This window comes from Phyllostomus discolor, chromosome 9, assembly GCF_004126475.2.
Source record: "Phyllostomus discolor isolate MPI-MPIP mPhyDis1 chromosome 9, mPhyDis1.pri.v3, whole genome shotgun sequence".
In the NCBI taxonomy this organism is placed as follows: domain Eukaryota; kingdom Metazoa; phylum Chordata; class Mammalia; order Chiroptera; family Phyllostomidae; genus Phyllostomus; species Phyllostomus discolor.
In genome coordinates, this window is record NC_040911.2 from 13,777,947 (window position 1) to 13,794,256 (window position 16,310).

The 16,310-nt window shown below is 39.4% G+C and overlaps 1 protein-coding gene across 2 annotated transcripts in view; it reads right to left on the reverse strand.

Moving 5' to 3' along the window:
* RAB27B (RAB27B, member RAS oncogene family) overlaps positions 1-16,310 on the reverse strand; it is a 125,506-nt gene that overhangs the window by 14,239 nt on the left and 94,957 nt on the right. For both annotated transcript variants that reach the window (XM_028524227.2, XM_028524228.2), the window contains 2 exons: positions 1,753-1,924; positions 29-114 (listed from right to left, as the gene is read on the reverse strand). In XM_028524227.2, coding sequence (XP_028380028.1) covers positions 29-114; positions 1,753-1,905 — 239 coding nt within the window. In that variant the 5' untranslated portion in view covers positions 1,906-1,924. The remainder of the gene's footprint in view (positions 1-28; positions 115-1,752; positions 1,925-16,310) is intronic.

The window sequence follows — 16,310 nt, forward strand, 5'->3', positions numbered from 1 at the left end:
AACTAGAAACAAAAGAAATGCACGTTACCGCTCTTGTCCCGCGGTGTCCCAGAGCTGGAGGTGCACCTTAAACATTTTCCCTGACGCTTCATTGGGCCCCTGCGTGTTGTAAACCTGAAGGAGACGATTTTTTTTCATCAGTTTCTAGTGCTTTGGATTTCGACAACATTCAAATTCTCTGGGTTCACTCCACATGTTTTTTTCTCGATTACTATAATCAAAGTTCATAGTGCAGGATAAATATTTGCTCTGGTTTTCTCCCAGCAGTATCACATATACTCTCACTTTTAAATGTCAAGTACAAGGATGATTTTCAACACAATTCAGGCATACTGCAAACTTAAATTAGACACCTTCTGTCACTTCCTCGGAGAGGCAGCAAACACTAGATTTAGGACCCCAGTTCTAGGTTCACATAGCAACTCTTCATTTAACCTCCCTGAACCCTGTTTTCTTACCTGAAACTTGAGACCCATCATCTCTCCCTGTTTTACAGAGTTACTGTAAATTTAAATGAAATAGCAAACATGAAGGTATTTTTCAAACAGTAAAATGATTTACAAATACCTGCATATATTTTACTGTGCTCTGGACTTTCAGAATGACTTAGCCATGAAATACGCACAAAAAATTATAGTAAGTTTACACAGGATATTTTAAGTCTTTCTTTATTAGTCATTCCTTCCAAGGCTTTTTAGGAAAAGCTTACATGTTTTAAATTGTGGTCTTTTGACTGCTTATTAAGCAAAGCATAACTATTTTCATACTCCATCAGCCCCCTTAAGCACAGCTCAGTGGAAATGTCTTAAAGGGAACATGACGGGGACTTATGTGCAGATCAGTAGGGGATCTGGGGAGGGAAGACGGTGCAAAACAATCCGGTAGGGGCCGGAAGCAAGTCCGCTAAGACCGCATTACCGTTTATCGGCTTCCAGGTAAGGGACAGGACAGAATGATAAGCCCTGGTTTAACTTCTCAACCATCACTTTCTTTGTTGTTTTTCCCTCCGTTCTCAAGGAATGAATAGATCTGTGACACCAACCGGGAGCCACAGCCGTGTTGACAATCAGGAACACCTGGGTGCGTGGCAGTGAATCTGGCGACGCTTATGCGCCTATGCTACCCGTCTCACATGTCACAATATCTCCGTTCCTGTCATTAGCGTCTAGCGTAGGAGCAGGAAGTGGCTGCGATTCTCACTTAAACTCCCTTATCTTGGAAACTAGCACGGATTGGTCTCACATTCTGCTCATAATCAGTGAGTGATTGATGGCTGAGTCTACACATAAATAAAAATGCAGCAAGAACTCACAAAGCTCATGTTCCAGTTATTTGCCAATCACTCTTTCAACATCTTTCCTAGGACTAGGAAATGAGCACTTGTTCTTACCGAGAAACGTAACTCAGATTAAGAGTTAACGTGGGTAGACCCTGAATAATTCAAGTTTTAAAAGATTCCTTAAGAATTCATAGAAAACATGCTATACAAACCCATAAATTATTTATTTTAGTTGCCCTGTATGCTTCTGGAGACAAGCAATAGTGTCACTCAACATTTTTCTATGCAAAATGTTATTTACAGTTGAGCAAGTAAAAAGTAATATGACAGGTTATAAATTTTGTGTGATAAAAGACAGATGACTTGGCTGCAATAAACATAGCTTCTTAATTCTTATTTTGTCCGGTGGGGGATGGGGGCAGTAATGCAGGGTGGGATCAATAATAAGTTAAACAGCATGGGTAAGAACTCACCACACGTTTTTCCCGAAAGTCTATTCCTACTGTCGTGATGAACTTGGGATTGAATTTATTGTCTGTGTACCGATAAAGAAATGTCGTCTTCCCCACCCCTGAGTCTCCAAGGGCCAGGAGTTTGATCAGATAATCATAGTCCCCATCGGTCATAGTGATGGTCTGGTTGGGCCTGTGGGGAAGAGGAAAGAAGCGTTGTTATGATGAAAGCTGGGTTTCCTTTGTATTCCTTCAAAAACACAACATAAATTTAGGTTTCAAGGTTCAAAAATATTGAATGGGTTCATTCTGCCAAATTCTCAATTAACTTGTTCTAAGCAGCTTCCAGGGTAAGGACACATCTATTATTTCACTCAGTACAAATCTTTCTACAGCAGGCCCATGAACATGGAGCAAAAGCTATGCGATGTCCACACTAGCCACGGCCCCAGCAATAGTAGAACTTAGAGAGTCATCACTTTTCGTTTTGAAGCCAGTGCCCTTTGCGGTCAGGAGGATGGTGCTGGGAAGAGGAGTCCCAGAGAAACCCAACCAAGACAGTGCAGGTGCACTAGAGAGAGACTGAGTTTGCACCTGCGTAGTGGCAGAGACAAGCCGAGAGGGCTGTCCTGCATCTAATCACACAAAATGAGTTTTCTATCACGTGCACACAAAATATTCATTTTTAATTTAAAAGAATAACAACCAGTATGACAACCTTTAAAAACACTGATTTTAAGTCATTTTAAAAGCTATGTTTAAAAATCTTCTGTTTTGGAACACCAAAGCCTCCCTGTTCTCTAACAGGAAAATTGCTCCATTGAGCAAATCAGCTAAATATTTCCCAGGCCTTAAAAAGGAGGAATAGGTATTAAGAGGCATGATTATGGTAATTCTGCTAATGCTTTTCCTGAAGGAAGGAACAATGTCACTTACCATTTCGTTCAGAGCTCTAACCTCTCCTGACTCAATCTTATATTTTTTTGTTACAGCGACTGTAAGCCAAGGGCCAAAGCCAAGTGCAGCTACTCTGGTAACACCGAGACTACTGCCACATGCATCTGAATGTCGGCATCACTTACTGAACCCTTGGTGAAGTTTCTAATCTTGAGCTTGGGAAAATGCTTTGCTATTTGGCACAGCTTTCTGACCGATGGGTTACAGACGTGGTTTTGCCGTGCGCTTGTACAGAGGGAGGCCCACAAAGACTTTGCTGGCAAGGGAGTGTTTTGTTCTTCACTGTGTGAGAAGGGGGACTATTTCCCCACCTCTGCCATCCCGAAGTCACTGTGCTCTTCAGGAGTTCTGAGGTGGTTTAAATTGAATGTACTAAATTTCAATAACAAGTTATTCTATGGCCATTCTAAAAATAGTTAGATAATTCTAAAAATGTTCTACATGTAAGAAAAGGATACACATGTTCATCAATGCAAACCAATTTCTTTACATTGTCACTTTGGTTTTAGTAGTCAAAACTGAAAGATTTTTTGTCTTTGGATAAATAATAATAAAGATGATAATCAGGTACTTAGCAAATCAGTATCATTACATCATTTGAAAGATTTGCAATTTTTACATTAGTATTTTCTAAAGTTTGAACTATAATGCTGCTAAATACTACTACATTCAATATGGATTTATGTTTTTATCCATATGGGTATGGATTTAATCCCTATGGATTTATGTAATCAACAAATGGCTTTTGAGCAATGGTGTTTCAAGAGCTGCCAATACACAGTTTTGCACTAAAGCTTTCCTTCCCTATAATGTGCCTTCTTCACTGAGTTAGGACTCTCAGGGTGGATGATTACTGACCATGAGTGTTTACTTTTTCCTTTCTACTATCTATACAAAGTATAATCATTGCTCATGAGGAGAGGCCATCAACAACCGTCCTCTCTTAATAAGAGAAAACAGGTATCTCAACTACTGGGACGAAATTCTTCTTTGAAAACATCTGTGCTGGTTGACTGCCTGGTACCGAGTAGTTCTGAGCTTGGGTGGTTCTAAATATCCTACCTGGGCTTTAGTTGAAGATGCTGCTGCTTCTAGTCTTTGCGTCAAATGGGTGGTAGAGGAGGTTGCTGCTACAGTCGTGATTCCCCGCATGTAAGGTCTGTCCCCACCACCACCACCACTCTACGGCCTGCCCCGTCCCCCAGACTCGCTCATGGAAAGCTGCTTCAAAGAGTGACACAGTCTGTCATTGCATGGGTGAAACTGCATGAAACTGCTAATTCTCGTGGGGAAGCAGAAATTAATATTTACTCCAAGATATAAGTGACCAGAGCCAATTTTTCCCTGGACACAAACATTAATAATCTGAGGAAGAAATGAAAGCCACTGGCTGCCTAAATGCAAGCTCTAGTCGGAGGACACTGGGGCTTCCTGGAAAAGTGACAGTGATGTCATCAAGAAGGTATGTCGGCATACTTTAAAACTGGGCTTCGAGTTAACTATGTATTTTTTGCAATCTTTTTGTGACTGTATCAGGGAAGGCTAAATCTTGAGCACATCGGGTTCAATATCTTCAATATATAGTATCAGGTTCAAAGAGGAAAATTCAAAAAGTGTAGTTTATAATCTAGTTCCAGACAAAGCATATATACGATTAAAACCTAAATAAGAAGTGTCGCAGTTTCAATTCCCAGCCAGGGTACATGCCTGGGTTGCAGGCTATAACCCCCAGCAACCACACATTGATGTTTCTCTCTCTCTCTCTCTATCTCCCTCCCTTCCCTCTCTAAAAAGTAAATAAATAAAGTCTAAAAAAACTGTAGTTTAAAAAAAAACCTAAATAAGGATGCAAGAAAAAGCAACATAACTGTACAAGATGGATCATGGTTAATTGATAAATGTGATTTTACTTTAAACAGAAAGGTAGTCTTGGTGGACTTCAGTGATCGGAGAAGATTTTGTAGAGGACCGGAGCATTATAGCACGGGGAGAGATTACGTACAAGGGGCAGAGACACAGGACCATTGCAGGAGACATTACCTCCCACGTGTAGAATGAAACTGTCAGTATTTGCCAAGTGCAAGACCTGCCAACTACACGTATTCCTGATCTGAGTCAATTTGTTCTCTGTTGCTTGTACATAAACCTGCCTGGGCAATACTGGGGTTGCCTCCCAGTCAGGCTTCCACGCAGAGGGACAAATCCTGGCTCACGGGGAACAATTCCACCATGGCCCGCACTAGCTCTGGCCTGCAGTAAAGGGTTGTGGACACAACCCTTAACACAAATTCTGCCCGAAATGAATGCAAAGCCTGGCACTGTGGAAAAGCCTCATTTAGTTTCTCCATTGGACTGAAGAAAATGGCATATGAAATAATTCGTCTCTAAGTTTCTTTCAAAACAAATTTTGGTTTTCATTTTCTATGATGACTCATATCTATATCTATCTATATATAATTCTTTTGAATTCAGTTTGGTTGTTCCTCTTTTATTACCCTGTGGCTTTCTGAGTCCTAAAATCATATGATCGCAATATTCTATTCTTAGCACAGCAAATACACCACAAAAAAAAAATAAAAGTCTCGGCAAGACTCCTTCTTCTAAGAACTGAGCTAAAACAATGATCTGGGAAGGATCAGAAAGCTGCCAAGTTCAACAGCATTGCTTATCGCAGCACAATAGCTGATGGTCTTGACAGCTCGTGGTTCTATGGATCTGGAAGGGAGGGAAGGGCCAGGAGACCACTGTGTTTCAGGAAGTGTGTCGGACTCGCCCCCACTATCACGGTGTCACAGGCTGTACCACACCAGCCAGGAGGTCTTCTAGATACAGAAACTGAAGCGTCATCCTCACAACCCTTCCTGGGAAGGTAGGGGGTGGTTATGGGGCTGGGAAGAGTAGGGAAAACATTCAAACACCCACAAGGCTCTGTTTCATGAAGAGTCTTAAATGGAGAGGGAAATCTAAGTAAATCACATGGGCTAACCTTCAGTTTGCAGATAAGGCATGTGATCTGTGTGTGGGGTGATGGTTTCTAACAAAGGGAAACCCAAGACTATTGGTCACTGCAATTGGAAATGAAAAGTGGGTTAGATGAGTAGGAACTAGAAATATTCTATTCTATGGGAGAAAGAAAATCTTCCTTGAGTACTAACAGGAGTGTGATTTTCATTGTTAGAATATCTCAGGGTTGTTAATAGTTTCTCTCCATTTCCCCCTGCTATGCTTCATTCCTGTTCAATGTAAATTCCATTAGTTCAGGAACTTAATATCCTCTGTCCGCTGCTGAACCTACAGAGCCCAGGACAGCAACTGGTGTACAGTCAGGCCTTAACACATATGTATTGAGTGTAAAAATGTATATCAGCTTCTCAGAGTGTGCAAATGTCATGATTAACCAATTCGTCTCAGAGCAGCTGGTGGAAGGGGTGTCCCTCCACGTTTGGGACTTGTATTCCCCTTCCTTCCTCATCTTTGAAGTGCATGCTTAGATGAAGTGATTACTTGGTACTTTCCAGGCCCGGCTTCCTGAGCTCATTTTTCAATTTTTGGTTGCACAGGAGTACACAACAGCCTCTCACATAGAATATTTATTTATGTCTTCAGAGGAGCTATTCCAAATAAACTGAGAAAAGCTAAAATCCAGGGACCTATAGTTTTTGAACGTGCGATTTGTGCTGACAGAAGCGATAAACTTGTAGTTGGGCAGGTCAGGGCTCAGGCAACGGAGGTCCTCCTTGAAAGCCTCCATTCGCCCCTCTGACACCCACTCAAGGGCACCTCTTATTTTGCACGACATTTTGCATGGTTCTGAGGATACACTCTGCTTTCTCCAGTGGGAAACTTAACAAATGCTACAGCGACGTATGGGAGACTATTGCACAGACGGACGGACCCACCAAACCGGTGCTCTCTGCTAGTCTCCAAGTAACAATCTTAAGAACTCCATGACCATGACTCCAATCTTAAGAAAGCCAAGTTAATATTCTTAAGGCATTCTGGGAAGTTTAAAATAGTAGACAAACAAAATATTGGTGATGTTATTTTGTATTCACTGTAAGTGGTTTCAGTAACATAAAAGCTGAAAGGTGTACAATGGGAAGAAGTTTAGTGTGCCCTCATTTATCTTTAATTGGTTTGTGTTGGGCCCCGGGTAAGGACATTTTGAAGTCTGGGATTCTAGTAGCAAGCACTTCAATTGCCTGAATGACAGCCTGAGCATGGTTCTCATTTCCTGACATTCACACACTGCTTCCAAAACCACATTCGTGTTCTGGAGGCTGGAGTTAAATTATAGACGGCCGAAGTCCTCCAGGGGCTTGCAGGCTGTGCGTCAGTAGGACAAAAGGCATTTTCTGGAGGGAGGGGATAAGTTTTTAAAAGAATATTTTAGTGTATTCTTTACCATGTTGTTGTTAGAAAGGTTTACTGAAGATAATTTTTTATTTTGATTCTTCTTAAATGCTATTTAAAACTAATGGATCTGGGCCTATATGGAAGATTTACACCAAACTGCACGTATAAGTCAACATCAAGTTAATCGAACAACTTTTATTTAAGCTCTGACAATATTTAATGTAGCTACTGAGGCAATCAAATATATTTAAAAAATTAAGTGTCCATTTTGTTTCATTCTGCGATCAAGGAATCTAATAACATAGAGATAAACTAATAATTTATTGAGCTAAATTTCAGCTTACTCACCCTGAAAATAAAGGATAAAAAATCTAACACAGGTCAGGTTTTAATTGACTTATCTCCATTGATATAACATATTCCCATGCAAAATTCTAAGCCAATAAATATGCTTATTTCTTGAAAAAATTTTTTCAAAAGTAACAATTTTTCTTTGGCTTAATTATGTGGTATCTTTTGAAACTATGTGAAATTTCTTTCATTTTTCTCCTTTACAATTTATTGCAAGAAATTTCAAACATATACAGTGCTTGAGGGAATAGTAGTGCGCCCTCATATACTTCTCACCCAGCTTCTAAATTACTGATGTATAGCCAATCTTATTTCAAGTAGCCAAAATTCTCCCTATACCACATTATTTTGAAGCAAACTTTTTTTTCATGGAAAATTCAATACACGTCTTTAAAGACTGTTCAATGTAGCTCTGCTGACATTGTGCCTTCCTGTAGAGAAGGTGGTCAAACATTTCACTGTTTGGGTATTTGATAGGTCAGAAATCATATGTTAATAATGTTCTAGCCGCTATCTCTCTTACACTGATTAAAGTCAAGCATATTTTCCTATGTTTAAGGGTAATTTGCATTTCCTTTTCTGCAAACGAAAGGCTCATCTCTCTTGTGCATTAAAAAATGGTTTATCTGTTCTATTTTAGGAGCACTTTGTATATTAGAAATATTAAAATTTGGTTATGTAAGTTGCAAATCGGTTTCCTCATTTGCCACTTTACTTAGCTTGTGGTGTTTATACCACCCAGAAGACTTATGGTTGTTCTTGATGTTGTTTGGGGAAGAAGAAATCAGATCCTGAGTCACAGTTCAGAAGGTTTTCCTACCCCAGGTTAGAGAGGAATTCATTCATGTGTTCTTCTGGTACCTACATGGTTTCAGTGTTACATTTAAATATTTCACTCAACCAGAATTTATCATGGTGCACATTATGAATTGTGGTTCAAACTTATATTTTTAAATCTATCCCACTACAACTTACACACAAATTCATCTTTTTCATAACTGGTTTGAGAAGCTACCTTTATCATAAAGTAAAATTCCATACAGAATTGGACCTATTTCTGGATTTTTCTCTATTCCATTGAGCTGTCTTTTTATGCAGAACCATTTTAAATATGATTATACATAAAATGTTTAACATCTGAAAGGGTTATCACCTCTTAATTATTCTCCATTTCTTAACATTTTTGTGATACTGATTTTACTATCCAAAAACATATGCCTTCCACGTGGTCAAGTCAGCTCTTGTGACTTCCAGGATAACTTTAAGGTTTTTCTCATACAGGTTTTAGATATTTGTATTAAGTTTACATTGAAGTTTTTTTCATTTTTCTTTATTTGCTTTTGTTACTTGGGACTCATCTGTCATCTATTGTTTACTATTATTTTATTGTTTATATGAAGATTATTTACTTTGGGGTATTGGTTTTATTACTCAACACTGTTAAATTTTTTATTATAATGGTTTATCAATTTATTATTTTAAATGTTTTGAATGTACAATCATATTGTTTATTAATAGGTATGGCATTAATTCTTCCTTTCAAATTTTTATGCTTTTACTCCTCTTCTCTTGCCTACTTTCACTATCTAATACTCCACTCTAAAATTAAGGAGCCATAGAGACAGTGAGTACCCTTGTCTCTGATTTTAGTTGTAAATTCTCTACTGTTTTCCTGCTAAGCAAGATGCTGGCTGCTTTTAACATTGGTGGATACTGAATTTGCCAATTATCATTTCTTCTTCTATTGAGGTGATCTTTTGATTTCCCTCCTTAATGACTTTATTAATAGATTTCCTTATGGAGCAGCATATTCACATTTATAAAATGAAATTCACTTGTTGATAATGTATTATCTTTTAATGTGCTCCTGGGTTCTGTTTCATATATTTTATTTACTGCATTTTGCCATGTATAATGAGCACCCATGGTTTTTGTGCACATTACACATGGGATTACTATAAGCATTATTATACTCATGGCATGTAATCTTTATACCCATGTATAATGTGCATCCTTGTTTTTCTCTAAAAACTTTGGACAAAAAAAAAGTATGCATTATACACACCAAAAAAAGGTTAAGTTTTTTATCAGTTAAATATGATTTGTTTTGTTGAAACAATCTTTGGTTTTGAGCTTTACATTATATTCATTTATTTGGAAGAATATAAAAGATTTCTCATTTTTCCATGCTCTAGAGTAGTTTAAGTATTATTAAGATTACTTATGTTTAAAAGTTGGAAAGAATTTTTTTAAATGGGGTGATATCCTTGAGAGCCCCTTTTTAAAAGATTTTATTTATTTATTTTTTACAGAGGGAAGGGAGGGATAAAGAGAGAGAGAGAAACATCAATGTGCAGCTGCTGGGGGCCATGGCCTGCAACCTAAGCATGTGCCCTGACTGAGAATCAAACCTGCGATGCCTGGTTCGCAGCCCACGCCCAATCCACTGAGCTACACCAGCCAGGGCGGAAAGAATTTTTGTGTGAAACCTTGGTCCTGGTGATTTTGTGTGGGGATGTTTTTTAAATTATGTTTCTGTTTCTTCTTTGATAGTTGGTCCATTTAATCTTGTCTTCACTAGGATCAATTTTGCAAACTTGTAATTTTATAGAGCATTAATCATTTCATCCAGTTCAAATGTACTTTTTGGAGCTGTATAATCTGCTTTTATATCAATGTTTAGATTCCTTCTGTTTTAACACTCATTTTTCTACTTGATATTTCTAATTCCGTGTATTTGTACTTATGTGTAAAAGGTTTTAGAAAACCAATGAGAGTGCCAGTCTTATTACCTCAGGAGTTTATTTTAATTTTCGTACTGTAGCCCATAGGCCAGTAATACTATTTTCTATTACAGTTAATTTTCCTTGTGGAATATCCTCTACCCCTACTCTTTATCTTCTAAATTCTATCAGACCCACAACTTCCTTATTCATGAATTCTTCACCGATTTTACTCCAGCTTGTATATACCCATAAGGGACAGGGTGCTATAGAATCAAGTTCTAGTAGACCTTGGGATTCTGAACTTGAAATTGCTAAAACCCAAATTTACCCAAAGAGTATTCTTACTGAGAGCACTAGAGCTTGCCAATAATCCTCATAGTGAGGGACAGGATAGAGCTACTCCCTGATCTAAGACATTTCTACCTGAACTAGAAGACCTTTTAAATTACTCTGCTTACTGACATCGATCCATTCGTGCGTTTCCTGACTATTGGATTATTACAACTCAGCAGCAGCCAGCGAAGCACAAAACTATTTGTCTCCAGTTGTAACAACATTGACAGGTGCTTTAAATGGAATCTTGCTGAGAAGAACATGCGAGCAATGGCCTAGCATTATCCCTGAAGCTCAGCCAAACCCCTGGATAGAAAGCAAGCCCCCAACCAATAATGTGCTTAAAAACAATGTTTAGCAGACATGCCCCAAGTCTCCGGGTTAGTGAAAAAAAATGCAGGCTTCTGGGTTCAGAGGAGTGAATGATCAGGAGGAACAAAATTAGGCAGCTATTTCAGATTCAGAGAAACCTCCCCGAAGGCTTGAGCTTATAGGTTAAAGGTAATTGAGGAATATTCCTAAATGCTTATACACGGGAATACCTATTTAAGTGCATTTCACAGCCTTCTTGGAAACTTAGATGTGTCCAAGCCCAAAGTATATCCAGGAGGGTCATGCTGCAGGTACAGGCCTCGGAGCTCACATAAGTTGTCACTGACCTATCAGCTCGCCTTGTTGGCACAGGAAGAAACAATGGACGTGCAGTTCCTCCAGCTCCCACAAGACCTCCCTCCCAGTTTAGCTTCTCTGAATCCTAGGAAGGCGTGTGTGCAGCTGCATGGTGAAAGCATAGCCCCTTTGACAGGTCATTCGTACCATCGAGGTCAGAGGTGGTGAGAGACCTAGGAAAGTTCTAGGGGTCCTCCTGGATCTCAGCCTGTCCACGTGGACTCCTGTGGGACCTTGCTCTCCCCCGCTTCATGCCTGTCCTTCCTTCCTGCCCCTGGCTCTGCTGCCTCAGGTACAACAGAAAAGAGAAGGGCAGCAGGCTTGCACAGATTGCCTAGCCAGCTCCCACAACTGCGTGAAGTTCCATCTGACTAATACAGGGGTGGGCAAAAGTAGGTTTACAGCACGGGTGGCAAACACAAGGCCCGCAGACCGAACCCAGCCTTCCAACTTGTTTCTACCTGGCAGCAGCCCCGAGTTCTCTCTTAACTGTTAAGGAGTAGTTACATGTATACAGTCCTAAAATTATATCCAGCCCTTTGAAGGCAACTGCAAGGCTGACGTGGCTCCCAGTGAAAATGAGTCTGACACCCCTAGTTTACAGTTACGAGCACATAAAACACAAAGTTTATTCTTGCGGTATATTTATCCATGACCATACCATACCCACTTTTGCTTCACCCCTGTACATCTTGAGTTCTGTAACACAAAGGGATTCTCGTTTTGTTTTGTTTTGTTTTGTTTTGTTTTATTAAAAACTTTACTGATTAAAAAATGCTAGACTGTGAAGAATCCTACTTCAGGGTATGCCTTTATTTTTTAATGTTTAGAAAGTTAAATAATAGACATGGTTTTAGCTAAGATAGTGCCATGAAAAATGTACCTATTTCATAGCAGATTTCCTATATAACTTAATTCAACTCTAAATTCCAGTTTTGAGAGAGAGCCACACAATCCGCGCACAGAGGATTGCTTAGATATGCTGGGGGCCCGCTAAGAGGATCTCACAGTGAGCTGGCCTGTTGCTGAAGTGTTTGTGTGGGTTCTGTTGCAGTATTTCCATGTCCACTGCAAAATGGTTTCAAGCAATTAATGCTAACTACTTAACTCCTAGGCACAATTTTGGCATATCCTTCCCAAATCTCCAAAAGAAGCTCAGTGGATGCTGCCATGTGTCTGTAACCAATGAGCAAGTAAATCAAACAACTTTCACTTTAAATGTACACATCAGCCTTCAGCTCACATAGATGGCTTAAAGGGAAAAAGCTGCCTTTACCCCTCGCTGCTGTAGCTCAGTGGATTGAGCGCGGGCTGCGAACCAAAGCGTCGCAGGTTCAATTCCCAGTCAGGGCACATGCCTGGGCTGTAGGCCATGGCCCCCAGCAACTGCACATTGATGTTTCTCTCTCTCTCTCTCTCTCTCTCTCTCTCTCTCTCTCTCTCTCTCTCCCTCCCTAAAAATACATAAAATTCAAAAAAAGAAAAAGCTGCCTTTTAGCCCAATTTACAGTGCATGAAGCCAAAAGGGGAATAATTTTTTTATGGCTTGGAATAAGAGTATCTCTAGAGAGTACTCATAAAATTCAAAAATAGTAACTAGAAACTTCACAGATGCCTCTATACAATGCTACAATATAGGATTTTATGACTGCTTCTTCAGAGAGGTAAGAATTACACTCAGATACTTCTAATAGAATGTAGCAATTAACAGAATTTTCATATAAATATAACAACCTTTACTAAAGGAAAAAGAATCTGATTATGAAAGGAAACATGTCACACACAAGGCATCTCAGTTAAAAATGACAAACGTATCAAATTATTAGGAAGGGGTATTCGGGAGAACTCAAAGGACAGAACGATCGCTAACAGCACTTACATTGCCTTATTACATGTCAGTAGCTGTTCTAAGCACTCAGTACTAAAGACTTCATGCATTTAATCTTTAAAACAGCCCAGCAAAAACTGGGTTCAACTCAATCTCTATCAAAACCTAGCTGCCATTGGGCAGAAATTATAAGCTGATCCTAAAATTCTCCCATAAATGCAGGTAACACACAATAGGCAAAATAGCCTTGACCAAAGAAGAAAAAAGCTGGAGTACTTACACATCTCAGTTTCAAAGCTTACTACAATCACAGCAACCAGTACGGCACATTGCTGGCCTAACAGGAATCATACAGATCAATGGAATCAAACTGAGAGTCTAGAAAGTAACTCCTGCATTGATGGTCAGTTATGAGAAGTACATCAAGACAATTCAATGGGTAAGAATAGCCTTTTCAATAAAGGCTTTCATGGCAACTGGATAGCCACATTCAAAAAAATGACTTTAGACTTCTGTCTTACAACAAATACAAAAATTAATGAAACGTGGCTTACAGATGTAAATGGAAGAGCTAAAAATATGAACTCTTAGAAAAAAAACAATAAATATCCATAACCTTCAATTGTGGGATGGTTTCTTAAATGTAATACCCAACCAGCCAGTGACAAAAGGAAAAACAGACAAATGCACTTCATCCCAATGGAAAACTTTTGTGCTTAAAAAGACATGTCAAATACAATGTTTTGCCATGTACAATGTGCACTTTTTTGCCCAAATTTTTGAGGGAAAAATAAGGATGCACATTATACATGGGCAGTACTAATTCCATATCTACATAAATATTTTTAACTTTTTTATTTATGTTTATGCATTAAGAGTATAATTCTAGAAAGCAATAATGGTATCTGTATGCAAAATAATACCCTGGAATATGATAATCATAAAATTGTTTCTAATATAAATAAGTTAAAATTTGAGTTAAAAAATTAAAACAAAAGATTTTTTCCTGAAAGTTTGGGCCAATAACATGGGTGCACATTATACACAGCAAAAAATGGTAAGTGAAAATATACCCCCAGACTAAGCAAAAATATTTGTGAATCATATATCTGATAAAGGACTTGAGTTCAGATTGCATAAAGAATTCTTACAACTCAAAAATAAGAAGACAAATAACCAAACTGAAAAATGGACAAAGGATTTGAATATACTTCTCCAAAGATGATGTACAAATAGCCAATGAGCATGTGAAAAGATTTGAAGGCAGCATCAGTCATCAGAAGAGCACAAATCAAAACCTCAACGCCGTACCACTTCACACCCGGTGGGGTGGCTGTGATGACAATGTGAGCAAAGTGAGGGCTGGCAGAGGTGTGGAGAACCAGCCCATCCTATGTCACTGATGGGATGGAAAACGGCGTGGAACTTTCTCAAAAACTTAAACACAGAGTGACCCTACAACCCAGCAAATCTACTTCTTTCTCTATATTCAAAAGAAACAAAAACGTATGTCCACAAATGCTTGTGACAACCCCACTGTGGAAATCATCCAAATGTCGGTGAATGAATACGTAAATAAATATGTATTCATCCATTGACACATAGTGTATCCACTCAACAGAATCATGTACGGATACATGGATGATCCTTGGAAATATTGTACTAAGTGAAAAAAGCCAGGAGCAACAGGCTACATATTTTATTTTTCTATTTACATGAAAGGTCCAGAATAGACAAACTCATAGAGAAAGAATGCAAATTAGTGTTTTCCAGAGGATGCGAAGAGGAGGAGTGGGAAGTGACTACTAATGCATATGAAGTTGTTCGTTTTTAGAAGGATGATGAAAATGTTCTGGATTCAGATAGTAATGGTGACTTAGTTTTGTAAATATACTAAAAACCACTGAGTTATATATACTTTACAATGGTGGATTCCATGGTATATGAATTAAATCTCAATAAAGCTATTCTTTTTAAAGCTCAACAATGTAAGAATACCATATTTGACTTTAAAAATAATTCATTTGTCTTAGGGAGGTGTTGACTCATACTTGTTTACAATAAAGTCTCTTCCTCGTGCTGTCCTCCGTATGCAAACAACACCCACCTCAACCCAGTGCAAAAAACATGCAGAGTATACTCTGAGCCCAATTACCACAAATAAAGTAATTTATTATTGGTAAAAATATGTATTATGTGACAGGGTCCCGAGAGCCAACGTGCTGAGCTCATGTGCTCACAAATCAGGACGGGGTAATTGAAAAGTCTCTGAGCAGCAGCAGGGCAGCTCGGTGACCAGGACCCTGTGAAATGACACTAGAACGAAACTTGACCGCCCACGTGATCCCCGGGGACCCAGCCCTGGCTGACCCTCCATGTTTCCTGTCGAGGGGTTACCGATACGAGTTCTAGGGCCTCCCCAGAAGAGCCTATAGAGTCTCTACGGGCAGACGCTGGAACTAGGTGTTTAAATGTTCCTCTAAGTGACAAGAGAAGGTTTGTGAACTACTTTCTCCATCGTCATTCTTTATCTCTTGGCACGTCTTCCAAAAGGTTGAGACTTGTCCCTGCCTCCAGCAACCCAACGCATTCTAGGGCAGAAAGACCCACCGGTCAGGAAAGGAGGTAGTTGATCTTATTTGATCCTGTTACAGTTAAGAACAGCGATTTCCAACCGGTGCACTGCAAGAATTGTTGGGACCCGAAACACCCGACTCTTCCACCAAGGGCACTGACCTCTTTTCCCCTGGACTGTCCAATAAAACCGGACAGCAGCCGACACAACAACAGGCAGCCAGTGTGAATGAATCCGTTATGCCTATTTTTTTCTGGGTGTCAGATCGGCAAAGCATGTACTTTTGGGTGCACTGCAGAGTTTTAGTCATCAGTTTACGTGTGCCAGGAGATGGAAAAGGTAGAAAATCGTGGGCTCAGAACAATTTCCTCTTGCTCATCATCACCAGCCACGCTTGGCACACGGCTCGCGGGTTCCTGCTGCTGACACCCATTAGACAATGCACTTAATGTGCCTTCCCAGATACACAGAACTTTCGTTCCCTCACATGTTATACATTTTGGTCCCCTGACAATTAGTAGCTCCCAAAAAATGTTGTTTTACTCTGAACACATGTGCAAAGATGTTTCGTGAATGGATGGATTCGATAAATTAAACTTCAAGAATTTTTTTAAAGATTTAGTATTTGACCCGAAAAGCTTTTCTGCTTGTTTTTATAAGGGGGCTGCATGATTTACTTTTCATTTTTTAATAAATGTTTTCCTTGTAGCCAGAAGTTCAGCTAGGGAACAAGAAAGAGGAATGTAGCCCTGGCTGGGGTAGCTCAGTGGACTGAGAGTGGGCT